Source organism: Pelmatolapia mariae, linkage group LG16_19 (genome assembly GCF_036321145.2).
Source record: "Pelmatolapia mariae isolate MD_Pm_ZW linkage group LG16_19, Pm_UMD_F_2, whole genome shotgun sequence".
NCBI classification, from domain to species: domain Eukaryota; kingdom Metazoa; phylum Chordata; class Actinopteri; order Cichliformes; family Cichlidae; genus Pelmatolapia; species Pelmatolapia mariae.
In genome coordinates, this window is record NC_086241.1 from 9,748,143 (window position 1) to 9,775,212 (window position 27,070).

At 42.4% G+C, this 27,070-nt stretch overlaps 1 protein-coding gene across 1 annotated transcript; it reads right to left on the reverse strand.

Moving 5' to 3' along the window:
• Positions 1-15,155: 15,155 nt before the first annotated feature.
• tfcp2l1 (transcription factor CP2-like 1) lies at positions 15,156-26,674 on the reverse strand. The gene is made up of 15 exons (XM_063499197.1): positions 26,616-26,674; positions 25,792-25,940; positions 24,375-24,448; positions 22,009-22,114; positions 21,177-21,283; positions 20,925-21,077; positions 20,720-20,830; positions 19,228-19,331; positions 18,847-18,898; positions 18,620-18,713; positions 18,338-18,428; positions 17,813-17,895; positions 17,045-17,187; positions 16,554-16,605; positions 15,156-15,271 (listed from the first exon to the last, which is right to left on the reverse strand). The coding sequence occupies exons 1-15, from the start codon at positions 26,672-26,674 to the stop codon at positions 15,234-15,236; spliced, it is 1,416 nt and encodes a 471-aa protein (XP_063355267.1). The 3' UTR covers positions 15,156-15,233.
• Between the last annotated feature and the right edge of the window lie 396 nt (positions 26,675-27,070).

The window sequence follows — 27,070 nt, forward strand, 5'->3', positions numbered from 1 at the left end:
TGATATCAATAAACAGCTTGACAACCGGGTGAAATCCCCGTCGGATCCGAACCGTCTCCGCAGACAGATCCTGCACAAATGTGATCTTGGCCCCATCATGTGTAATTTGTTGTTTTCTTGCTTCCCGATATACCAGTTCCTTCTCTTGGAATTTTAAGAAGCGAACAAGCACCGCTCTGCTCTGGTTTAGTTTCCCGGAGGCAAGCGTGCGATGCACTTGCTCCAGTGTGAATGACTTGTCGGGCGCTAGCCCCAGCCACTTAGGTAGCATGATGTTAATAAAGTCGAAGAGTGATTGTTGCCCCTCTGCTCCCTCTTTTATGCCGAAGATGCGCAAGTTCTTTCATTGTCCACGATTTTCCAAATCATCTGTTTTGGCTTCAAGAAGTGCGATTCGTTTGATAGCCGAGTTCAGTGACGTTTCTGTTTTTTCAAGTGTGCTTTCAACTTCGGCAATGCGGGCTTCGGCCTCCTCGATATGAGCCCCCTGGTTCAATATGTCTTGCTTTACCTCCGAGACTTTACCCTCCAGTGCAGTCACAGCGCTTGCCATCCCAGTCAGTCTTATATCAATGCTGTCCAACTTGGCTCCAAAATCCGACCGGATTTGAGTTCATCCAAAACTTCGGCTATGCTAGCCATGTTAGCATCTGTGTCGGACGTTGATGGTGTAGCGCCTGTCTTCCGTCTTCGGGTAAAGATTTCACACTGTTTCACAGATGAAGCTTTTGACATGTCAGTGCCGTATATTCCAGACCACACTGACAGCATATACAAGGGTTTTTTATGGAAAGTTTGTACACTGTCTTGAGAGTGACCCCACTAAGCTGCCATCTTCCAGAAATTGTTTTAAGATAAGATAAGATAAGATGACCTTTATTAGTCCCACACGTGGGAAATTTGTTTTGTCACAGCAGGAAGTGGACAGTGCAAAAGTTATGAAGGACAATTAGAATAAAATAAAATAAGAACAAATACAGTACACAACTGTACAGAATAGAATAAAAATAGAATACTATATACAGTAGAATAAAATAGAATAAAATATACAATAGGATAAAAATAGAATACAAATGCTATATACAACAGAGTGAAAAATACAACGGTGCCAGAAAGATTATTGCACATTTGTGTTATTGCACATTTGTGGATGTGTGTGTATGATCAGTTAAAGTCTTTGTTGTGGAGTCTGACAGCAGTGGGGAGGAAAGACCTGCGAAATCTCTCCGTCCCACACCGTGGGTGCCGCAGTCTCCCACTGAAGGAGCTGCTCAGTGCTGTCACAGTCTCATGCATGGGGTGGGAGATGTTGTCCAGCAGGGATGACAGCTTAGCCACCGTTCTCCTGTCACTCACAACCTCCACTGGGTCCAGAGGGCATCCTAGAACAGAGCTGGCCCTTCGGATCAGCCTGTTCAGTCTCTTCCTGTCCCCAGCAGAGATGCTGCCACCCCAGCAGACCACACCATAAAAGATGGCTGAGGCCACCACAGAGTCATAGAAGGTCTTCAGGAGTGGGCCCTCCACTCCAAACGACCTGAGTCTCCGCAGCAGGTACAGTCTGCTCTGCCCTTTCCTGTAGAGGGCGTCTGAGTTATGAGTCCAGTCCAGTTTGTTGTTCAGATGAACACCAAGGTACCTGTAGCTGTCCACAGTCTCAATGTCCATACCTTGGATGTTCAGTGGTTGCAGTGGAGGATGTTTGTGCCTGCGGAAGTCTACCACCAGCTCCTTGGTTTTACTGGCATTGATCTGGAGGTAGTTCAGCTGGCACCAGTCCACAAAGTCCTGAGTCAGTCCTCTGTACTCCTTGTCGTCCCCATCAGTGATGAGGCCGACTATAGCAGAGTCATCAGAGAACTTCTGCAGGAAGCACTGGGTGGAGTTGTGGGAGAAGTCTGCAGTGTAGATGGTGAAGAGGAACGGAGCCAGGACCGTTCCCTGTGGGGCCCCCGTACTGCAGACGACCCTGTCCGACACACAGCCCTGAGTCCTCACATACTGTGGTCGGTCGGTGAGGTAGTCCAAAATCCAGGTAGTGAGGTGATGGTCCACTCCAGAGTTCTCCAGCTTGTCCTTCAGAACCGAGGGAAGAATAGTGTTGAAGGCACTGGAGAAATCAAAGAACATGATTCTCACAGTGCTCCCAGCGGTCTCCAGGCGAGCGAGGGAGCGATGTAGGAGGTGAATGACGGCATCATCCACTCCAATGCCAGGCTGGTAGGCAAACTGAAGTGGGTCCAGTGATGAGCTCACAAGGCGCCGAAGCTGAGCCAGGACCAGCCGCTCCAGGGTCTTCATCAGGTGGGATGTCAGAGCCACCGGCCTGTAGCTGTTGAGGTCCTTGGGGCGTGAAGTCTTTGGCACTGGAACAACACAGGAGGTTTTCCAGAGCTGTGGGACTCTTCCCAGCCTCAGGCTCAGGTTGAAGAGGTGCTCCATCACACCACACAGTTGGTCCGCGCAGGACCTGACGACCCTCAAGCTGATGCCATCTGGACCCGCTGCCTTCTTGCCATTAATCCTCCTCAGTTCCCTCCTAACCTGGGTGGTTGAGAGAGACAGTCTGGAGCCTTGTGTTGATTGTGTATTGGATGCTGTTGTTGGGGGTGGGGAGGAGTGAGCAGGGTGAATAGAGGAGGTGTGAAGTGTCTGAGGTGTCAGAGGTGGAACCGCAGCAGTGGGGGTGGGTGAGTCTGCAGCCGATGTTGGAGACTGCCTCATGGCTGAATCAAATCTGTTGAAGAAATGATTCAGTTCATTTGCCCACCTCACATCCCTCCCAGGCAGAGAGTTCTGATGTTTGTGGCCCGAGATGGTTCTGAGGCCTCTCCAGACTTCACCAACGTTATTTTGCTGAAGCTGGTTCTCCATCTTCTGCCTGTAGCTGTCCTTCCCATTCCTTATCAGTCCCCTCAACTCTCTCTGCACTCTTTTCAACTCCTCTTTGTCTTTGGATTTGAAGGCCCTCCTCTTCTGCTTGAGGACAGCTTTAATTTCCGGGGTAATCCAAGGTTTGTTGTTGGAGAAACACCGTACAGTCCTGGTAGGTACGGTGTTATCCACACAGAAATTAATATAGTCCGTAATGCATGTAGTAAGGCTGTCGATGTCCTCTCCGTGGTCGTCACAGATCACCTCCCACACAGTCGACTCAAAACAATCCTTAAGAGCCTCCTCGCTCTCCTCCGACCATCTCTGTACTGTGCGGGTGGCTGGTGGCTCCCTGCGCACTAAGGGCTCATACACAGGGACAAGGTGCACCAGGTTGTGATCAGATCTGCCCAGGGGAGGGAGAGGTGATGAACTGTATGCCTCTTCAGCATTGGCATACAGTAAGTCCAGTGTTTTATTGTCTCTGGTTGGGCAGGTCACATACTGGGTGAAGGTGGGCAGTGTGGAGTCCAGTGAGGCATGATTAAAGTCCCCTGATATTATGAGGAGGGCTCTCGGAGATTGTGTTTGCAGTCTGCTGACCACTGAGTGGAGAGTGTCACAGGCTGCATCCGCGTTAGTGTCCTTTTCTCTGCCACTGTCACCAAAGTGTCCAGCTTCATGTCGACCATAGAGCAAACCTTCCTGATCAGTTTTTCCAGCCTGAATGAGTCCTTCTTTGCTGTGCTGCTCCCCCAGCACACCACAGCATAGAAAAGTACTCCAGCAACCACCGACTGGTAAAACATCCTCAGGAGCTTCCTGCAGATGTTAAAAGACCTTAGCCTCCTGAGGAAGTACAGTCGGCTTTGGGCTTTTTTATACAGGTGCTCTGTGTTGCATGACCAGTCCAGTTTGTTGTCCACCCACAGCCCGAGGTACTTGTACTTGTTGACCACCTCCACCTCCTCCCCCTCTATCTGAACTGGCAGTGGACCTGCTCTGGAGCTCCTGAAGTCCACAACCAGTTCCTTGGTGTTTGAAGTGTTGAGTTGCAGGTGGTTTGTGTGACTCCATGTGACGAAGTTCCTCACCAGACTTCTGTACTCCTCTTCCTGATCATCCCAGATACACCCCATGATGGCTGTGTCGTCTGCAAACTTCTGAATATGGCATAATTCAGAGTTGTAGCAGAAGTCAGAGGTGTACAGGGTGAAGGAAAAAGGGGACAGCACAGTTCCCTGTGGTGCTCCTGTGCTGCTGACCACAGTGTCAGACATGATGTCCTTCAGCCTGACGTACTGTGGTCTGTCAGTGAGGTAGTCTGAGATCCAAGCGACCAGGCAGGGGTCCACCTGCATCCTGTTCAGTTTTTCCTGGAGCATACAGGGCCGGATGGTATTAAAGGCACTGGAAAAGTCAAGAAACAGGATCCTGACCGTGCCTTTTCCCTTGTCCAGGTGTGAGTGGGCTCTAACACAGACCCGACAAAAGTTTCCAGATATAATAATGAAAGCCTCGGGGTCTAAGGAGCTTGGAAAGAAAAGCGTCTGGACTTCTTTAAGTTGCTTGAAGACGTTTCACCTCTCATCCGAGAAGCTTCTTCAGTTCTGACTACGATGACCTGGATGACTGAGAACCTTCACAGACACGAAAGCCTCTGGGTTTTGTGTCGGCAGTCTTGCTGTAACTGTGTGTATTGTAAGTTGTCTCAATTTCGACTAGTTTTAAATCAAACTGTTTCTGTTTCCTCTCAGAGAGATTATTTCCAATGAATACAGTATCTGCAGCTTGTCCGGTCTGGTCAAAAGACTCTGATCTCATGCAGTTCAAGAGAACCACCTGCGTAGACTTAGACTGAATTTTTTTCTCTTTGCATTCTTTTTCAATGAGCTGCTGCAGGTCACATACTTTTTCCGTATTTTCAAAGTCATCTATCATCAGCAAAACAGGGACACATGGCAGCTGCCCTTGATGTTTATACATGAGAAGTTTGGTCACCTGACTGGCTACTTCAGCAAAGTCAGCATTGTTGTTCCTGAGGACAGCACAACGAAATGTGTTCCGGAGAGACCACAATATGTGCATGGCCAAAGTTGTCCCACCACATCCAGGTACATGCAAGAGGTTAAACAACACACAGGCTTTTCTCAGAGAGGATAAATCAGGTATGATTGTATCCTTGATGTAGTCAAAGCGGTCTCGTTTGATAAACGGCGTGGATCCGGTCTGCTCCGAGAAATAGAAATTCCACCACGTCACCTTTCCACGCTTGTAGAAGTTCTGTTCTATCAGAAATTTTTCCTCATTTCTTCCTTCACATTGGTTCACACAAAGTACATCTAAGGTACTGAGACTTTGCTCCACTTTCTTCTCAAATAGCACTTTGCTTCCCCCACCACACGGTAGGAAACGACTGGATCTGCGATTCTCTGACCAAAGGCTAAGGATAGTGCCATTGACTTCTGCAAAGCTGAGATCATGTATGCATCTACCTGAGATGTCGATTCCACATCGAGCCTCAATTAAGTCTCTCCAGGAGGTGAATGCTTTGTCATTGTCACATATGCAAAGGATCTGATCTGTGCCTCTGAGTTCCTGCAAGAATGTACTGAAAGTCTCCACAAGGGGGTCCATCTTCTCACTCACTCTTGACAAAATTAAAAAAATGACGAGGAACCTCTTGCTTGGAAGGATACCTTTGCAACACAAGAAGGAAATGACATCTCTGACGGAGGCTCCCTTATCCATTAACCACTGGTCAATGTCTGAGGGCGACTCGTGCTCAATTCCTCCATTGCAGAACACCCAGCTGGTGTTTTGAGTTAATTTCAACTTGTTCGCAATCTCTTCAACTCCTTCTGTGATTTTATATCGTGCTGGTGAATGAACGTTTACTGGTCTCTGCTGGTCAAAATATTGCTCTAATCCCTCTTTAGCTGATTCTGGATCAAAGTCCAACACCGCTGCTGGATTCAGATGTACAAGAAATTTTAGATAATCTAACTGGCTTGGGTGTGACTTGTTAGTTATTATCACATACTGCTCAACATTTGATTTATCTAAAGACAGAGAGCCACCAGTGATCATGTGACTGAGTCTAGAGCCCTGAGTGCTGTTTTTTATCACACTGAGGTGCTTCTCTTCTGCCTTTTTCCGGCGTTGTGATCGCTGAGCCATACTTTCGAGAAACTGCTCGTACTCTCGCTTGTTTGGTTGCGCAAGAAGATCTCTGCTGCTACCACCATCACGGATAAAGAAACATTTTGATGGTTCTGATTCAGTTTCTTTACTTTTGCCTTTTTTCTTGCCCTTTTTTCTGGTGTTTGTGTGGTAGCTGTTTTCTTCACAGATCGTAATCTCTGGAACTACGTCGACTTCTATGACACATTTGTCAGATGATGTCATGTTCTTGTTGAGAACTTCAACAAATCGAGGATGTCTGACGCATGTCTGAGCAGCTTGTTTTTGTTTATGTTCAAAATGACCATCAATGGCAGATTTTAGTTCATTTGCAAAAGCCTCTCTGTCCTCAGCAACCACACCCAACACTTGACCGTGGGTGAAGTTCGGCTTGTCTCCTATTCCAAAATGTATGGTGCCGTTGGTGCGGCTGTTCATGCAGGCTGCTGCAAAGCGAATGACCTCAGATGTGAACTTGTTCATTTTAGTTTCTTCTGTTGTGCTGGTGAAAGCTTTGTACTCGTGGCAGGGTTCGATCAAATCTGAGGCACCTGATTCTGTAACATCAAGAATCCTGCTCTCCATGTATCTGAATGTATCGTGGTGTTTATCAAATGGATATGGCTTGCACGGTTTTCCAGGCTGGTTTCTAGAACCTACTGGCTCTTCTTTTTTAAATTTCACAACTTCATCTCTGGCACGAATGAGAAGTTTAGCTGGTCCCAAAGTGACACCAGTTGCAGTCAAGTCTGTTGTATTTAAAAGAAGAAGACTACAGCCATTGATGTCTTGATTAAATAATATTTCAGCAACTTTGTCATCAACACCATCCAACTGGAGAGCCCATTGTCTCACTTGATGTTTGCTCCAATTCTTGATGTCAGGGGACAGATCCTCCTCTTGAGTCTAAAATAAAAAGTTAGTTTTCTTATTTTTAAGTTTAAGTTTAAGTCACTACATGTATCATCTGATCTTTACTCCAATCTTGTATGTTTGATGAAAGATCATCCTCATGGCAGTGAAATATAAAGTCCAGTTAACATTCCTAATTTCTAAATTAATTATTACACAGTTCAATATTTACTAAATATATCTAATGAAAAAAACATGAACCCTATGTTTTAATTTATAAAAGCTCATTTCTTAACATTTGTTTATCACGAGAGAAATTATTCAGTCTCACCTTAAATGTTCCTGATAATCAATGATGGCTGGTTAACTTTTCACACATATTGGTAACTAATCCTGCAAAAAACGTAGAAGTATTATAAACACATGGCAGTTCAGGAGTAACAATTCTCTGTAAGCATTTAAGAAACACGGAGACAAATTTATTTAAATCCAGGAGGAGAATAAGAATATATTAAAGTGTAATATTAAGGGTAATATTAAAGGCCAGCTATGAGGGTTTATATACTGTGGTTGAGGTCATTAGACTGCTTGGTGACATTAAACTGTGATAAAGAGGAGCTTTAGTGGAGACTTTTCAGAGAATGTAGCTCATGTTTGTGCTGCTAGATGATAACAACAGGAGACGACCTTCGGGTCGTGGAAGCCAGACGTGAGGAATTGGGGTCGATAATTGGTGCCGTTGACCCGGATCCAAAATGGCTGAGAGAGACAAATTCGACCTAATCATGGGGTCGTGGAACGAGGCAAACAGAGAACCGGTCCAACAGAATGTAAAGGTAAGCAACACTTGTTACATCAAAGTGTACATATTGGACAAAGTCTAAATTATCTGTTCGTTAACTTAAACGATACTCATGCAAAATGCTTCCAGTGTCTGGGCACTAGAGAAAGAGACCTTTGCTAAGAACTACAGGTTGATGTCTGCTGGCCATAAAGTGTAAAACTCACTGTGACTGTTTAAATTAAAAGGACTTTAAGAGTCCTGTATGTTGTCCCACAGGTGAGTGAATTATTTTGTGTTGTTAAATAGCAGCTGGGTTGAGAAAAAGAGGTGGGTCAGATTTAGTGTAGTAGATCTACGCAGCTGTGTGTGTGTGTGGAGTAGAATGTGACAGGCACCATGTCACATTCTAGGAGAGGAGAAGGCAATGGGCTGTGAAGGTGAGAGAGGAAGTGGCTCTGGGTGGAAGACAGTCACTAAACAAATGGAGAAGTTAGGAGAGGCAGTCTGTGTGACTGCATGGGGAAAAGTGCCTAAAACAGAGGGCGAAGAGGCAAAAAGGGAAGTAAAAGAAATGCTGAAAATGCCAAGGGGAAAAGAGTATCATTAAGTAAAATAATTACAACAATTGCACAAAATTTAAAGGAGAATTAAAGGAGGAATTGGAAGAAGAAGACACGGGAATATTTAAATTAGGAATAAAATGAAATGCGAAAAAGAAGGGTAAAGAGGTGGCTAAATCGCAGGGCTCGCAAAATCGCTAGCCCGACGTCCCGGGGCTAGCGATTTTTCCAGTCGGGCTACCAGAATCTATCCCTGCCCTGCCTGTCGGGCTATCATAGGAAGGAAAAATATATGACAATGCTTTTGCATTCTTTCGGAAATGTAGCTGGGTAATTATGTCATTGGCGTCGGTGAGCCACTGTCAATATGTGACTAGGGCTGCTCAATTAATCGAATTTTAATCTAAATTACGATCTGGGCTTTCAACGATCATTAAAAATGACTGAGCCGATTATTAGCACCTCCCTCGTGCTTTACTCTCGCGCTGCTCCGTGTGGCAAATCGAGCGCACCTCTCTGCGTTTCAAACACGCGCCACAACAATTAAGAGGAGCTAACAGAGGGAAGCTCGGAAAGCTAAGCAGAAGTTATTTGGAGAGGAGAGTGACTGCCGTTGGTTGAAAAGAGAGGTACAAAAAAAACCTTCAGTGGTGTGGAAACATTATGGGTTCACTAAACATAGATGTTTACATTTTATTTTTTATATTGCAAACATTTGCACTGTAATCAGTATTTGCACACTATTTTATACTATTTTTGACAATCTTTAAAGCCATTATTCAATACATTGTTATTGTTAAATGAATATCGTTTCTCAATTTCAGAGAAAATAATCGTGATTATCATTTTTGCCATAATCGAGCAGCCCTATATGTGACATATTGAAATTGCATTTGAATTTGCGCTTGTTTTTTGCTTTCACTTTGCAATCGCGCGAACTGTGTATAGAGAGCGACAGTACTGATTGGTGAGTGACGATAATTTGCGCACCAATTCCTCTGACATCGTCTTATCAATCGTTAGCTTACTATGCGAACATGACAAGTGAAATCTCCCGCAAGAAGCTTAAACATGTGAGAGGTTGATCGCGCAGAGAATCGCTGAGCGTTATGTGAGTGCGTGTGTAAAAGAAGCAGGATATATATTTTAGTTCTGCTGAGCCAAATAAGACCGGTCAGGGTGAAGAAGTGACAGCCAAAGGAAAGCTTACCACAAAACGGAAAAGTTATGACAAATCAGACTATAAGGCAAAAAGAAAGTGCAGCTTTATGGTTTCATGGACAAAAGAATTTCTGTGGCTGCAATATGACAAGCTAAATAACCAGGGGTGCACATAAGTGGTCCACAGGTGCGCATTCGCTGTCAAAATAAAAAACGCGCACTAGATAAGAAGTTGCAACGCGTGTTTGCGTACATAATTTTCTGGAGGAGGACAGGCATTTGTTTAGAACTCTTAAAGATGTCGAAGAAGCTCCTTTAAGCAATTACTTTGGTGTTCCTCCACCTCCAAAGAAATGTCAGAAGGAGTCCGAACCACAAAAGAAGCGCGTATTCTCGGAAAAGTGGTTGCAGGAGGTGAGCTGGCTTTAAACAAATGATGAACGCACAGAGATTTGGTGCAGAATGTGCCGTGAAAATCCCACAACAGTGCCTTTTATATGGACGCAAACGTGCATTGCAACTTCTTATCTGGTGCGTGTCTTTTATTTTGACAGCGAATGCGGACCACTTATGTGCACCCGTGTAAATAACATAATGTTCTGCCGGGTGTGTTGTTGGTTTCCCTCGATTTCTGAGTGGACAAGTGCCTTTGTTACTGGGACCAGTAATTTTAAGAAAGGCCCCCATTAGAACCCATGAGAAATGCAAGAAATGCATTATCGCTCAGTCTGCAATATCTTTCCCAGAACAAACACCAATTGCAAATAACATACTAATAATCAACCTGAAAAATCTGTTTAGAACAGCCTACTATGTTGCAAAGAGTGAACTACCACTGGCAAAATTTAGCAGTCTTTGCAAACTTCAAAAAGCAAATGGCCTAGATCTTGGTTCCACTTGCTTCTTATCCGTGACTTCAGTGGAAATTTCAAATTCAGGATCTGACACAGACTGATTCCTGTTGTACAGTTCTTACAAGTTCATAGAAATTTCTGTTCAATTAGAACCAAGTATTTGAGTTGATGATTGTAATTTTTATACAATGTTGTAATTTGTGTTTCAGCAATTTTTTGATTAATGTTTTGTTTCCGTTACAATATTATACTTTAATGTATAATATTGTAACGGAAACAAAACATAAAAAAATTGCTCCCTTTTTTATTCGGGCTACTTAAATTTATTTTGGGCTACCAAAAACTGAAGAGTCCCTGCCCGAAGGGCCACCAGGGATTTTGAAATTTTGCGAGCCCTGAATGGGCAAACTGGGGTGTAGAAACTGAGGAATGCAGTGACGTGAAGAATCAGAATCAGAATAAAAGTGTTATTGAGCAGTGATGAAAATTATATTAAATGAGTGTCTTAGTGTGTTAGTACAGGTGACCACGGACCTGGATCAACCCTCCACGAGCATAGCGGCCGGAGCAAAATGATAGATTAACATAACTGGAACCATAACCAGGCCATGTTTTGGCTAAAAATTTCACAGCTTCACCTCCACGTACATCTTATTCTGAAAAACAGGCGTTGAAGCTAATCAGCCACTCTCTGAAGACAAAATTCGGCTTCAGAGTAACAGCATCTACTTCAAGGCTCAGCAGCTAGGGAACAAACAGCAGTGATGATAGAATTAGAGGAGACCATGGAGGAGAGATGAAGGCTATGAGAGCACATGAAAATTGTATCGAAGTTAGGGGCCAACTGACTCGTGGAGGAGAAACAAAATGTCAAACGAAATATTCAGAGGATGTAGCTCCTGTTTGTGCTGCTAGATGATAACAACAGGAGATGACTTTCGGGTTGTGGAAGCCAGCCGTGAGGATCAGGGGTGTAGATTATATTGCACATTTTGTTGGTAATGCAGCAGATCTGCAGAAGGTGTTATTAAAGAAGATTGTATTGAATAAAGTGATTGAATATATTTTGAATACACTGAGTTTGCGTCTTCTCTGACAAGCCTGAGGACAAAGGAATTGGGGTCGATAATGCCAAGTACTGATGACAGGGTGGGCTATTTAGCAATGGGCTACCCATAAACCACACAACTGGAATTTATGTAATATACATTTTGGCATTGTCTTCATGAAATAAGCAAGAACTTCCCTGAAAAAGATGTTATCTGGATGGAAGCATATATTGCTCAAAACCTATAAATCACCACAAAATGGCTCAAGTGAAACTAAAACATGAAAAAACTGTATAGTCCTAAGTGAGGGGGCTGAGGGGCTGAAGCATCTCCCTCACTAAGGTGAAGTACGCACCCACAATGTCTGACAGCAAGTTTTGATTTTGTTATGCTTTTGGTTTGAAGACCATTGATCACTCTCTCTCTCTCTCTCTGTTTTGAGGTCAACTTCCTGAAGGCCTGAGTCATGGAGTGCACACATGATTACAGCCTAATGATGTTCACCTGAAAGGAGCTCTCCAATTATCCATTGCTAGTGTGTTAAACCATCAGGTGAGAGCTGAGGGTGGGAGTAGGCCGAATCTTTAGTTTGATTTAATTTAGTTTGTTTGTATATTATTTAGTTGGGGTGTGTTTATAGTCAGATATGTGTGAGGTGTGTTAAAATAATTGCAGTATTTCACTGTAGATGTTTTTGTAGCTGGACTGTATCGGGGGAAATCATTTAAATTTTATTTGTGGTGGTATGACCGGCACCTATTTAAGGAGGAGTTTTCTGAGAGGCTGGGTTGTTCATCTTTAGATGTGTCGCTGTTAAGAGTGTTAAAATTCTGTATCTATATAAGAAATATATTCAGAGCTCTGAAAGACGTCTGAAGGCTCGTGTGGTTGTTTTTACCCGTCTGGTCCCTTCACATTATCTTGCGACCACTACATGCTAAAAAATATTTTGAATAAAATTTGTATAATTTGACTGTGTTTTAAAAGAAAATCCCTGACAGGCTGAATGTTTCTATAGTAAAAATAGGAAATTCATCATTCTATGAAACAATTTAAAAATGAAAGATTCCGACAAGTCTCTGCACACAGGAGCCAGGCCGCAGAGCTTAGATGTTGATAGTGTTCAGGCCCGCACTACATTAGAGACAGACCTGATTGGAAATCACTGCATGACCTCACAAACACTTCTGAAAAGCGTTGGCAGGTGATACAGCTCTTTGTTGCATTCACACATGCAACCATACAAGGAACAAACAGAGAAGCAAGATACAGAAACACTGCTTCCTTACTGAAAACAAATCTGTGGTCTTACTACTTATCCTCCGGATGACTTTTTTTGTTTTTTATTTTTTTTAAGCCCTTATAGTCCCACACGTGGGAAAATTTGTAGTCCTCTGCATTTAACCCATTCACTCAGTGAGGCAGTGGGCAGCTACCAATCCAGTGCCTGGGAAGCAGTGTGACGTGACAGTACGTTGCTCAAGGAAACCTCAGGGTAGCCGTTCAGTGGATTCGAACCCCCAACTTTCGGATCATGGGGTGAACGCTCTACCTACTGAGCTATTGCTGTCTTGATTACATTGAGACAGCAGCCTTGATAATATGTTTAATAACACAGGATTATACATTAATATGCATTGTATAGATAGGTTTTACACGTGAGAAGGCCCCATTGATGCTGAACTCTGTGTACAGGTTTAGGAGCACTGCTGCTGGTGAAGGCAGAGGAAACGGAGGTTCACTGAACTGATCTCAAAATGAGGAGTACTGATGAGTTTTAAAGAAAAGTTTAATTTTCAAGTGCAGCTGGTTTATTGGCAGAAGGCTCTGCTCTTTGGTTCAGGTGCACTACATGGCATTATGTGCATTACATGTTGTAAGTCAGCTGTATGTTGTAGTATGTATTCTTTTGCATTCTTTTTGATTATGTTACTGCAATACAATAATCATTGTTGGAGTCAGATTTGAAACATAATTTAGTATCAGTGAAATAAAAATCTGAATTCATTATGCTCAGAGCAATTATTACAACTACAATAACAGTAGTTTTGCTACTAAGCTCAAGTGATTTTAACATGACCTTCTCTGATTTATCTGTACGGAAGAGGATTAGGGCTACTAGAATTTACAAAATAAATAAATTTAAAAAAATAAAAATTAAATCCAAATTAACCCTATATTTTCTTCCCCAATGGCTCTAACCCTCTTGTACTTTTGAGTAATAAAAGTGATTTCACTAGTGTCCTCTATGATGACAGCTAGGGTTAGAATAAAAACAAGAAGTTGCATCAGCGTTTAATGTCTTTTCCACAACTCCAGAAGACTTAAGGCAACAGAACAGTATATAATTCAATAACTGCCGATCGACTTTTTTTCTTTTTAGATGTGATACAATTGGTATCAGTGGAGACAGGAAGGTATATTATGTCACGTAATGTAGCGTAATGTTAGTAAGCTTAGTGTCAGGACAACAACAAAAACCATAAAGGAGCTGGGACAACTAGTTAAATCCTTACTACGCATTTACTGTTTTTCATTGATCTTTATAACAATGAAGGCTCAAAACAAATACTGACCAAAACTCACTCACATTTCATCCAGTCCGCTCTTCAGTCCTCTCGGTTTAAAGCTGAGCTCCTCTATCAGTTTAATGCGGCGGTTTTGGAGAGGAGTAAACGAAAGAAGCTCTTCCTGCTTTTTTCGATCAGTGGCTGCAGAAAAGATGAACCACCTGGCTGCACTTCTTCCGACTGTACAAAAATGAAGCCAAACGAATTTCCCGCGTGTAGGAGTGTCACACTTTTGGAGAGGGATTCGGCGCAGTAGTTACTTGAGCTGACGTGTCTGTGTAACACTGAACCCCGGCAAAGAAGACACCGCCCACTTATAATTTCATTGGTTAAAACAGATGTTCCCAAAGTGTGGGGCGTGTCCCCGAGGGTGAGCGCAGAGCCAATGCAGGGGGCACGCTATAAATTAAAAGAAAGAAAAAGAAAAAGGAATGCTTGGACGCTGCTCGTATAATGGACACGTTTTTGACAGGGCTCCCACACAAACGCAAAGCAGAAGATGAAGCATCGGCAAATGTGTTTCCAAACCAACTTCCTTCCAAGTCAAAGATTAGAAAATATGGTAGTTTTTAAACTCTTTAGTTTTTGTTTTAAATTTGATTTTCTTTCAGTCTTTTATGAGTTTTGTTACTTTTGTTACAGTGTGGGCATTTGTCAAGATTTAAGACATTTATGTATGACATATGACAGTGCCTTCACAGACAAGTTTAACTTTAAGGACCTCTAAGTAGTGAGATATTGGCCTGGTGATTTGGTTTTGCTTGTAATTACTGTTGACTCTCCTTTTTCCCCAGTGCAGGTTTAATATCTTAAAAGCAGCCAAATAATTACTCTCAAACACAGCACAGTTGTTCAAAACAAGTCACTTCACCCAGAAAATACAGATCCTCAGAGCATCCGAACGCGGCACAACCCAGCAGGAGAACAAAGAGAGCCGAGGCAGCGGGAGATCACACTTCTCATTAAAACAGCATCATACAGTTTTGTTTGTTCATCGTTTCATTTTGTCTGCATGATGATGTGTTCCATTTATTTTGCTTTATTATCATCAGCGTCATTCGGTTGCATTTACAGCATTGCATTTGACATATTAAAGAATGATACAGCGCTCGTTAACACTAATTGCAACATAAAGCAAGAATCAGCAACTGAACAAATATGTAAAAAATGACTGGGAAACATTAAAGCTCAAAATCAACAGTAAGCTAAGAGCTGACAAGCATTTTCACTTTGATAGAAATCTTATTAAACATCACATTATTATTGGTATTAATATTATTATCATTACAGTGTCTAGTAAAACATATTTACAATCTGTACAACTCCACTGAGGCACGTCCCGGAGATCATTTTAACACAACGTGGTAACCATCAGTGTTTTCATCTGTTAACACACAAAGATTCAGTTAAAGATCATTTAAAATAAAATAAAAAAAACATCCTGATGAAAGCTTGAAGCTTAATATCAATAAATTGTTTCCTCTTGGTGTGCTCTGTGACTCTAAATAAAAACACAATGCAAAAGCACTGAAAATAAAACAGCTGAAAATGCTGAAACTGAAGAATTTGATTTATTCATTTTGAATTTGATGCCAGCAACAAGAAGCTTTTTCCCACTAAACTGCTTCATCTGTTCTTTGGAAGTAAGAACAGAGGAAACATCCTTGCTGCAGGAAACCAGCTGCTCAGTGGCCACCTTTGGTTTCTGGACTGCATCTGGACTCTTACTATAAAGCCATGCTTCAGGAATACAGCCACAGCCATGGTTTGGGATGATCTCAGTGAAATAAACAAGACTTTCCCAGTAAAACATCTAGATGGCAGCAGACGACTCCAAAACCTATAGATGCCATCCTGCAGGGATGTTCCTGTTCACTGTGTCTGAAGGCCTGAGCTCCACCAACATTCACTGTTTCAGCTCTTTTCTTGATATTATTTAGCAGATAAAGAAATCCTAAGTTTGCGTGTTATATTGAGAAAAGTTCTGTTCATGCTGTTTACCCACTGAATTCATCTGCAGCTCTGGGATTACAACTTTAATAATTACAACTTTTCCAGCCTTTAGTTGCCCCTGAACCAATTTCTTTGTTTTCCTCTCCAAAATGCTGAACAACAAAGGCCTCGAAGCAAAACATGCTGCCATCCAGACGAAGTCCTCTACAGGGAAGGTCTTGTGTATAACACCGTGACTATGCCAAGACTTACACTGCATGAATTCCACAAAACGGGTCAGGGGGATAAAGTGGTTTTCAGTCTTGTGTACAGAGATCTTTCCAGATTCTCTGAATCTTTTGATGATGTTATGTAGAGCAAAAAATCCCCAAACTGTTGGTAGCATTTCTACACTGTGGAATATTTTTCTTACATTATTGTTCAGTGCAATGAGTTGTTTTTTGGTTGGTTTGTTTTTAATACATTCATCATCTTTTCCACTTTCTTTTTGACCCTGCTCTGATTTATTTAAAATGTTTTTGTTGCATTAAATGTAAAGTGACCACTGATTTTTTTTAGTTGAGTTCTTCGTTTCAGTGTTTGATTTGCTGCCTTTGTAGCAGAATTACGTTAATTAAGTGCTTAAAGTGTTTGGAAATGAGTGCCTTTCTTTCCCTTTTCCACAGCTTCTTAACCTTCCCTGAAACAGGGCTGTACGGATAAAGGTCAGTTACCTCGTATGGTGCTGATGATGAAACTGGTTTCTTCCCTGAGGTTCTGCACCATCTGAAACAAAGAACACCACACACTTTGGTCTTGAAACAGCTGAAACATGTATAAAGTGCACTTCATGGACTTAGAAGGAATCTGGAGCTCATGATAGAGCTTTTATTGATGATCACTAACGGAAAACTAAGACTTCCTGTTCTGTCTGTCATGGTTTCAGAAGGCAGATATATTTTTATGGGGCTAATAAAAAAAGACAATAGCATCCTGTTTTAAAACTGGATTAGAGCAAAGCAGGCGCTCTCTCTTCCTCTTCTCAATGATTTTTCTAATCAAACTCAACTCAAAGATGACTGCGTTAGTGTTAGTAGAAGTTAATAGAAGTTACCTACAGATGGAAGTCAGGAAGCTTCCGATATCCGAACGTTACCCCTTGCCTACAGAATCTACATCCTCATTTGCAGATATGCACTCATATTAATCATTGCTGGACAGATACCTCATCTGAGACTAAGATGTGGATCCCGGTGGGTTTCTGTCTGTAGATTTGTGTGATCTGTTGTGGAGTGATGTTGTACAGTGTAGCGATCTTTTCAGACAGGTCCAGCAGTGTCAGCTCTTCCAGGTACAGAGCGTGGTAGACTGCAGAGGCAAGACAGACATACAATGATCACATCAGGTCAGAAGTACTCTCTGCCAGTTTCTGTGATGATTTCCTGATATTTTAGGATTTTGTCTCTGCCCAGTTCCAGCTGCAAACATTTATTTTTGAACTAGTAGAACAGAGTGCATGACTCGAAGTTCAAAATAACCCTTTTTTATCTTATACTGAGCCTTGGTGCAGCTCCCCAGTTGATGGACTGTCTGAAACAAGCATCTTTAGCTCCTCCTCTGTTGCTTCCTTTTATTTTCTCCTGATTGGCTGTCCCTTACAAACACAATATTTAAGGAAGAGAGTATGGGCAGATCCATGTATATTATCAATTGGACTCAGTCTTTTTCATGAGTTTTATTTTGTTTGTAGTTTAAGGACTGACTCTAACATCTGCTTCAGGTCTTCTTCAGGTCCTCTGACTTGTTTGGTCCAGCTCCGGCTGCCATCAGTCTTAGTTTTGAATATTTCATTTAGGGCTTAATAAACCTGCAGTTGTGTTTGGTGTTCAGGAATTGCTTGTTTAAAACCCATTCAGTCACACTACAGACAGAGGACTGAAAAAAAAAAGGACAAAATATGAGCATTCAGAGCCAATTCTCGTTGCACACTTACTTTCTCCACAGCCTGGTTTGATGGGAGGTTGATTTCTGGCCTGCTGCTGACACACATAGATGGTAAGACGGGGCTGTACACACCTGAAAATGTGAGCAAAAACTTGAATTGAATGTATTTCAAGGACCTGCAGCACTAAAGCTTAAGACGCAGTCTGCTCAAGAGGCCGATATCAAAAAATTTACTGTAATGGAGAAACAATGGATCATATCAGTGTCCAAATCCATCTTTATATATAATGTATGGCTGAGAGAAGAGACTAGACTAGACTTTAGGAAAATCCCAAAGGACCAGAATTGTGTGGACTTCCATATGACCTGACTTGTCTTAAAAGTCAAAGGAGTCGCCCCCTTCTGGTTATTAAAATGAATGCAGGTTTGAGGCACTTCAGCTGGCCTCACATCCAGAAACAGAAGCCATGCCTATCTTTTGTATATTCCATGATCCTGTGTCTGTAGATGCACCAACCAGTAAATCATGCAAATGGATCTGGGTGTGGCTGGGCAGTGTAATTTAATGTCTCACCTTCCCTTCATCGTGTTAAAGAGGCGGATGCCATCTGCTGGCCCACAGATCTGGATCAGATCCTCTCTGGTCATCCTCAGGAGATCAGCACCTGCAACAACAGCAGAAATCTGGTTCTGCTTGCTGCCCTGATCTACAGCAGATCTGATCTGACGCTGCGGTAGACAAACACATCGACACTAATCAGTTCTTCCTCAGTTTGTCTTTCCTGCACTGCATGCCTGCGCTTTCTGACAAAAGTTCCAAGACTAAAGTGTGTGGTATGTTTTTCACACGCGGTACCTGAGAAGCTGGTGAAGAGCCTTGAGAAAGGCGAGAACCTGTGACGGTGCAGCCACTGCTGAGTGTCCTGCGGCGAGGACGACGGCAGAAGGTGCTACATGTCAAAAAGAAGAAGAGCCCTTGAAATGAGTATAGCTGCACAGCATCCACTGTCTCCAAATAATGGCCTAAAAGGAATAAGAGAGCAACATTAACACTTTCACACTGCACCGGTCTCTGTTACTTACATCAGAGCAGCCAGGCATGAACAGCTCCCCCTGCTGGTTTGGAGAACAGTTGCTAGAGAAACGCACACATGAGGAGGAAAGAACACATTGGGATGATTGGTTGAGTATCTTCTTCTAACTGCCCTGAGACACATCTGTCTGCTCTTCATATGCTGTTAAAAATTCTCTGTTTTGCATCTGCTAATAGCTGCAGAAGTTCGTGCTTGTGAAAGTACTCTCATAGTGGGCAAAGCAAAATCACACCAGAGAAACATTTTCAAATTTTCGACCCGTAATTGAAACAAAACACAGTTCCCCTGCAGACCTTGACTGAAGAGATGTGTTTTATGTCGGTGGAAACCACCAAACAAGTGTTAAAGTGTGGTGTGAATGCTTACTCACCCCTCAGTGAAAGTGCAGGAGGTTGGTGAGCTGTGGTAAATTGGTGAAGGTGTGCTGCTGGTGCTGTGGCTGGTTAGATTTAAGGCATCGGGCCACGGTGAGCACTGCACACAGAGAAGAAGAGAGAAATAGAAGAAGATGTGCAATGAAGTGAAAAGCTTTTCACAAAGATTAAAGGATTCAAAATCACATTCAAAGTGCAGTGAGTGAACACAGATGTGTGCAAACTTATGGTCTACATAGTAACAACTTTAGATAGTTCATCTCTTTTAGCTCACTAGTTTGGTTTCATTCCATTAATGTGAGATTTAGAGGCGGTAGAGGAGGCAGTGCCATTCACCAATATTTCAGTTATTTTAAATGACAAACAGATGTAAAGACCCTACAATAACAGAGAGCTCTAACCTCACATGGCCTCAGCTGAACATCATGCAGACTTTGTACCAGACACGCGCCAGGATAAAGTCTATTAATGTCTCATCGGGCTGACATTTGTGTCGTAATATACAGCTTCACAGGTTGTCTAGTACAGAGCTCTGAAGAAAACTTTATTCCAAAAAACTCCAGGTAACTTTAATTGATTTCAGCAAACTCCAGAGCTGAAAGACAAAGCTACAGTAAACCTGCAGTTCCTCTAATGTCCACCAGAGGGTCCAGCAGTGAGTCAGTTCCAATGGTCTCCCATATTAAAGGAATTTTAGCCTGACACAAAAACTGCTTTGGTCTCTATACTTAATTTATCCCTTCATAACATCTGTATATGTTTGTAACAAAATAGGCTTTTAATTTGATATATACTTAAAGCTTGTATTATTAGGGGCGTGGCCTCTTTGACTGACAGGAGGATGGTGGCTGTAGCTGCTAGCTGTCTGCTAGGCTTCACCGCAGATAGAGGCACTGCTGGAGCCTTTGGAAGCATTTTTAATGCGATTATTTGACCAATAATGTGGCTGCTGTGCGGTTAACTGTACTAACAGACCATCCAAGAAGTCTGAACTCCTGATTAGGTGAAATTTTAGGATTTTATTTAACCAATTTAACACCAGTTAGCAAGTATCTATGTCACACTTAGCAAACACTTTTCACTTTCTTCCTATAAAGACTAAGTCTGTTATAAATGGTTTGTAATGGTAAGTATTGCTACAGTGTCATAGGTGATATTTGTAGTGAACATAACCAGTGCAATGGTTCCTCAGGTTCTCTTTTCCTCCAGGTGAATAACAAACTAGCACCGACAAAGCCTCAGTCACTGACAGCAGCAAAGAAAGAACACTTTTAAAACAAACAGTGCAACAAGCAAAGTGACATATTAACAAACAGTAATGTAATAGTGGTTTACATGGTTTGGTGAGCAAAGAAGCAAAACGAAAAGGAGGGGGGAAAATATTCAGATCTGATCAAATTCCAGAAACATCCAAGTAACCCAAGAATTTACAGCTGGGTTAAATAAAGTCAAAGCAGAAGGCAAACAAAGGGTCCTCTCAGGCCTCACCTCTTTCAGCAGGGTAGTGTCATGGGATGGCTGATACTTTTCTCTATCTTGAGGGGTCTTTTTATCAATCTTTTCCCGATCTGTCTTCAGTTTGCGATCAGCTCCTTTAGGCTTAAAAAAACAGGACGTGTGGTGTAAATCATGAGATTTGAGGATGTTAAAGATCAGAGATGAGCATGAGATAAGAGTAAATAAAGTGTTGTACCTTAAAGACTTTGACCTGGCAGCTGGATGAGTGGACATGCTCGACGTATTCTCCGTGTTCATTGGTGGTGTAAGTGTCCACCTGGATTCGGAAGGGCACCCCTTTCTCCCCGCCGTGCTTCCGGGGGGTGAACTCGGTGCTGATGCAGTTGACCTGAAAGGACAAGAGAATAGAGAAGAGCTGAAAAATAAATTCAGCTAAAGACCCCAACCTCCCCCCTCCGAGGAACCGAGACTGGAATCGAATGTGTACCTGGATGAAAACAGAAGCGTTCTTCAGGGGATCCCAGAGGAATTCGATGGTGTTGAGGTGCAGAGGGTCTGAACGAGGCTCCAGGATCCCCACTGACAGAGGGATATCTGCAAGTAATGAGCCAGCTAATTATTTTAGCTTTGATTTTAAAGCCCACATGAAGACATTTATGTTTTGGTTATCCTGTTAACATCTGAAGCTGAGGTGAGGTTTAATGTTAAAAGTTTAGCCCTCTGAAGTCTAAGAACCTAAGATTCAATTCAGTTCATGTAGCGTTTAGTCACAACAGCAGTCACCTCAAGGTGCTTTTTAGCAAAAGGTAGAGACCCCACATTAATACAGAGAAAATCCCAACAATCATAAGACGCCCTTTGAGAAAGCGCTTGGTGATAGTGGGAAGGATAAACTCCCTTTTAACAGGAAGAAACCTCCCGGAGGACATCTGCCATGACCTTTGGGGAGACGCGTCAAACGGCTATTGGTCATTGGTTACTGTCAATGCATTGGTCCAGCACAGCTCCATAATCATTCATACTTAAGTATGACACTACAGTTCACCACACGCCATCAATCATGGCATCACTTCTGCTGCACACTGTTGTACACGAGGAAAACCACAGCCCTATCTTAATCTTTGATATTTAGCATATTTAATTTTGTTGTGAGCGAATATTTGTGAGTTTCCAAAATCACTTCCCTCACTGTAGTTGGGTATTCACGCCATTACTGGACTTTCTGTGCAGTCAGACACACAACTAGTGACTTTGACCAAGAACCACCACAAATCTGTGAGTATCAGTGATCCATGAGTATGTTGGTATGGTGAGCTCACCTATGTCCAGGATTCGATCTCCAGGTCTGTTCCACCTCCATCCCTCCAGCTGCTGGTGCTCCATGTACTGCAGTCGACGGTCATGGAAAACCACGCGCACAATGCTCTGTGAACAAGCGGGATCAGGCTTCAGACAGGAGTACAGCTGTGAGCTGAGCACAGGGCAGCTCGCACCAAGCTGAACAGCAGGAATGTTGGGCAAAGTGCGAAAAGGCTCCCCTGTTTTATTTATACATGCACTGAAACAGGGCGTGGAGGGAGTACTTGCAGCTCCTTTCTTACCAATTCTTAAGCAGTCTTAAGAGTTAAAACTGTAGTCACAAAAGCCCAATGACCTGCTGCCAGTCAGGCTGCATGTAATACCTGAGGCATGCAGTAATGCTGGTGACTTTCCTTCTATGTGACAGAGCTCCCACAGTCTCTGCAAAACAAGATCCTCTCAGTGGACCGGTTTATGCTTCATCTCTGAGCAGGTCAGGTCATCTGGGGCTGGGGTCTGGTTTTGTTTTAGCGACATGCTAAGTTGAGTTTCAGAAGCTACAAGATGGTGGCCAAATGTAATTTGGGCATTTCAAACCACTGAAAATCCAGAAAAATGCGATGGACATTAACTAAACTGAAACCCTCGCAACTGAAAGACAAAAACCCTGGAAATTTGTATGCTGTCACAATTCTGTGTTGATGTTAACACATCAATACCTACGTTCAACTCTATGTACCTTAACCTTAAAGGCATTAGACATTTATAGTTTAATTAACCCTAACGACAACATTTACATGCCAAATGTATGATACAAATTACTGGCTGTAAAGATACACATAAACATGCATATAAGTAACAATTTAAATAATTAAAGGACAAAAAACAACCGATAGAATAATCACCAGACAGCGCAGTGCATTCAGCCTCCTATGATCAGGTAGGAGATGCCTAACCAACAGTAATAATACCAAAGGGACCTGGTAGATTTTAAGAAGTCAAGACTGACCTCTTCACTGACCTTTGGTAGCATGGATGTGATTTAGTCAATAGGAAAAAAGGAGCAACTTCGCAGCCCTTGAAAATGGTGCATTTCTCTGCAGTCTCATCTTGTTGTAGTGATGTGTAAATGTGCTGCACCACACAGCTACAACTTTAAATACAAGCAGACAAACCTAAAGCCCCGCGCTCAGTTATAAAGTAGTACTGAGCCATTTCTTTTGTATCAGTCATTGGTGGGTCCACTAACCAGTGACCTCCAGAGTTCGGGGATGGGGGTGTTGCCACTGGTCATTCGCCTTTTTCAGCAAATGCATAGAAATGTCTGTCAGACGCATTATCTCTTTGGGAATATTCTGGATTTAACGCCTTCTTTCATTCAACCCCACTTTTGAAGACTTACTTACAGAACCTTTTTCATCCAAATCCTAAAACCTTATGACATGTGGGAGCTCTGATCTCTTTTCAGTCACCTCCAACTGTTGCATAAAACAGCTTTAGCTACCAGCTAATAGAACCGCATCATGCTTACGCTCATCTGTAAGAAACTGAGCTCGATCAGGTTGGAATTTTAGCAACAGCCACCTTTTAAAATCTGCGTGGAGAAGACACAAATCCACAGATGAAACGAGCAGCCTGTAGAGACATGTATCATTGGGCTATTTATGGGGGAGGCTCGTGCATGACTGAGCAGCAGAGCTCGAACAGCTCTGGATGCTCCACGTCATGTGTTTGCACAGACGCCACCTGTCCCATTCCTGCGTCTCTAGGATGCTACGGCGAACATTACGATGTGTCCTGACGACAGAGACGCGTCAAGAGGATGCACTCACACCAAAATGAAGTAACTCTTAGGTGAGTGTGTGACTAACTTCTTCTTAAATGAGGAAGTAGAAACTTTGACTGCCATCTGAAACTTGGAGAACCCCAGAGATGCTAGTTTCGTTTTGTTTTTTTAATTTGTTTTTCACAAGGCCGAGGGATTTTTCTCATTTCAACTTCAGGAAACAACATTTCAGAAAAATTACAAGCACAAGGATCATGTGACTTAGATCCAGGTAAAGCAGACAGAAGCAGAAAAGCCTGGTGAGACATACCAAAGAGAGAAAGAGTGTGTGTGTGTGTGTGTGTGTGTGTGTGTTGGAAATGCGAGAGGAAGCTGAGCTGCACGTCTGTAGAGGGCTTATGTGAAGTTTAAGGAGGAGGAGCGGTGAGTTTGGGTGATAGTACCAAGCTCTTCAGGGTCGATACAGCACCCCCAAAGTGGAAGGGAAGGTCGAGGGACCGGCGACGAACCAGGGAAGTGAACAGACGAGAGGAGAAAGAGGGAGAGGTCACATGAAAGACAAAGTAAACAGACAAAACATACACAATACCTTACACCTACCTTCACATATTTGCTGCTTATATCTGTATACTCCACTAGTTTTCTGTTAAGCATACGGATTTCGTAGGACTGACCTACATTTTAAAACATTAAAAACATCCTGATTAAAAATTTTTTTAAAAGGGAAATCAATCAATCAATCAATCAATCAATCAATCAGAAAAGAGGCGTAGATATCAAGGCCACACACTGGAAAACGTTTCCGTATCGTCCTGATCAGACATAATACATTATCACAACAACATGTCAATAACACAGCCAATGAGGGACGCTAAAACTAACTGTCAGTGCTTCTATAACTAAGCTACAAACCCTGATGGCAATTAACTTTACTAATCAATACATGCCATCTTTGCATGGCCACAAGCTGCGTGGAACAGCAAGCTCACTTTCATTGTGTTTTTACTGCAAACAAATTACTGTAGAGCAGATAAGCAGGGCAAACTCGTAGAAACACAGAGGAAGATAAAGCACAGATAATAAAAACGTCACTGACAAACACGACAGACGGAAACAATCAGAAGGTTCCAGAAGGCAGAAAACGAAGGAGAGGACGAAGAAGAGGAAGAGGAGGGGAGAGTGTGAAATGCAAACAGCAAAAAATACATGAGAGAGAGAGCGAGAGAGAGAGGGGTTGATGAGTGAGGTTAGATGATACAAGTCAGACAAATTAACACTCACGTAGAAGCTCATCTTGCACAAATCAATCAATAAATATGAATACTTGATTCTTTAAATAAATAGATTCTTCAAATATTAAACATGACAAATCTTAATCATCAATAACAGAGACTGAGTGTGTGAGTGTAACTATGTAAACAGGATGTTCTGAGATTCAGGTCTAAAGTCAGAACCTATGGAAGCTAAGTCCAAAATTCATTTGCACTCTACATTACTACGAACGAAAAAAAAATGTGACCAATTTTCAGTAACTAATATTAAAATTTTAGAAATATTATCATATGTCCGTCAAATGAGCCAAACTGGAACCAATCATGTTTGACATGTCAGTCACTGGAAACCTCAATGACCATATTTTGAGAAACCCTCAAAGAGGGAAGTCCAATCCAAAAAAATCTAGAAATAATTAAAGCGTATTACATATCCAGAAGTTTTTAATTTTCGTTCACATGTGGAGGTGAAGGAAAATTTCCTGAAACTTGGAGTCTCAGTCAGACAAAACAAGCAAAGTGAAGATATTTAAACAATTATGACTTTTGGTTTTGCTTCCATGGAACTGGACAAATATCAGAAAACTTCAAGCTGATTTCTGTTGCAGAACAAACCTAATTGTTCTCTTAATGTATTTAAATGAATGGATTGAACTCTGAGCATGTCCCATGCTTCGGCTGGGACTGCGTGTGACAAAATGAGCTTCGGTCTGTACAGTCGTCACGGAGACTAACAGTGTAAGTACCTTGGTTGAGATAAGTGAGCGCTTCCTCTTGCAGCTTCACAGCCGGTGAAGTGGCTGCGCACAGAATGTACTGGAACGGGGTCCTTTTGGCACCATTTTCAGCCATGAGCCGAGCTTCTTCGTTCTTTAAGAAAGGTGCCAACGCCTCTCTGGAAGAGACCACGAGGAGATGCATGGGCACTGTGAGGCCAGCTGTCACATCTGATCTTCAGTCATTTAAGCCCAAAGGTTTGTTGTCATGCAGCACGGTTCAGGTTAAATACATCATTAAAGAAAAGAAAAGGTGGGCTAAATTGGGTGTTTTCTTTTTTTGTTTGTTTCTTTGTTTAAAAGATAAACTTAAGTATAAGATAAAATGTCTCTTAATTTTAGATCTGGTGTCAGTTTGATCAGATTTTTAAGTGCATGACTGTGTCGTGTGTTTTTGTTGCTGTACCGTTAGTGTTCTCTTCTAAATCTCTTAAACTGCACACTTTGAAAAACACCACACACATCATGATATCCAAAACTAAAAATCAAACTGAAACTTTTACAAACTGACATGATAAAGTGGAACTAACCTGAAATGTGGATTTTGAGTGCAATTCTTTGCACTCAAAGAATTGCAAAGAATTCTTTGCAATTCAGCAAAGAATTTTGTGTCATTTATGAAATGACATAAAACTCATTTCATGTCAATAACACATTACTGAAATGTGCTCCTGAATCACTGTGAATCAGCACATTTACCAAAGCCACACGAGCACCTGTGGAGCTGGTAAATTGCTGCACCTGTGTGTGAAATCCTGACATTTCTGGAGCTTGGCAACATGGCAGTGCTTTACCTAATGTAACTAGCAGAGTGCTGGTGGTAGGACTCAGGCTGGGGATGGCAGAACAGCATATTTTCCAGTGTGGCGGCGTTGTCTTGTATTCCAGGACCACAGAGAAGGCGTGGAGGCAGAGGGCGCGAGCGTTGTGCCTGCTGGCTTCCTCGGATTTCAGCTCAGAGAGGTTTGCAGCCCAGCCTCGCCACACACCCCTTATATGGCTCCAGTGATGTCATCAGTATACCTTGGATGACCTTTGAGAGGCGGAGAGCGCCGGCACACCTCCCACTACCAATGTCCACCTCGGGTGATGCATTAATAGCAGCTTCAGTTGATCAGTTGTTGACACTGCCAACAAAACACTTACTGTGGGTGAGGATGTTTAGAGGGGACTTATAGGAAACAAACACAGGAAGAGCCCTCAAATGAATGTCAGTAAAAATATTTATCATCTCTGATATTTCTAAAAG

Bases quoted from the DNA above. Each gene is read 5' to 3' on its own strand.
- tfcp2l1 (XM_063499197.1), bottom strand. From the start codon at position 26,674: ATGCTGTTCTGCCATCCCCAGCCTGAGTCCTACCACCAGCACTCTGCT. The intron at 22,115-24,374 runs GTAGGTGTAAGG...GCTTGTTCACAG, and splicing joins TAAGCAGCAAATATGTGAAG to AGCATTGTGCGCGTGGTTTT. The intron at 16,606-17,044 runs GTATCTGTCCAG...TCTTTGTTTCAG, and splicing joins ACATCTTAGTCTCAGATGAG to ATGGTGCAGAACCTCAGGGA.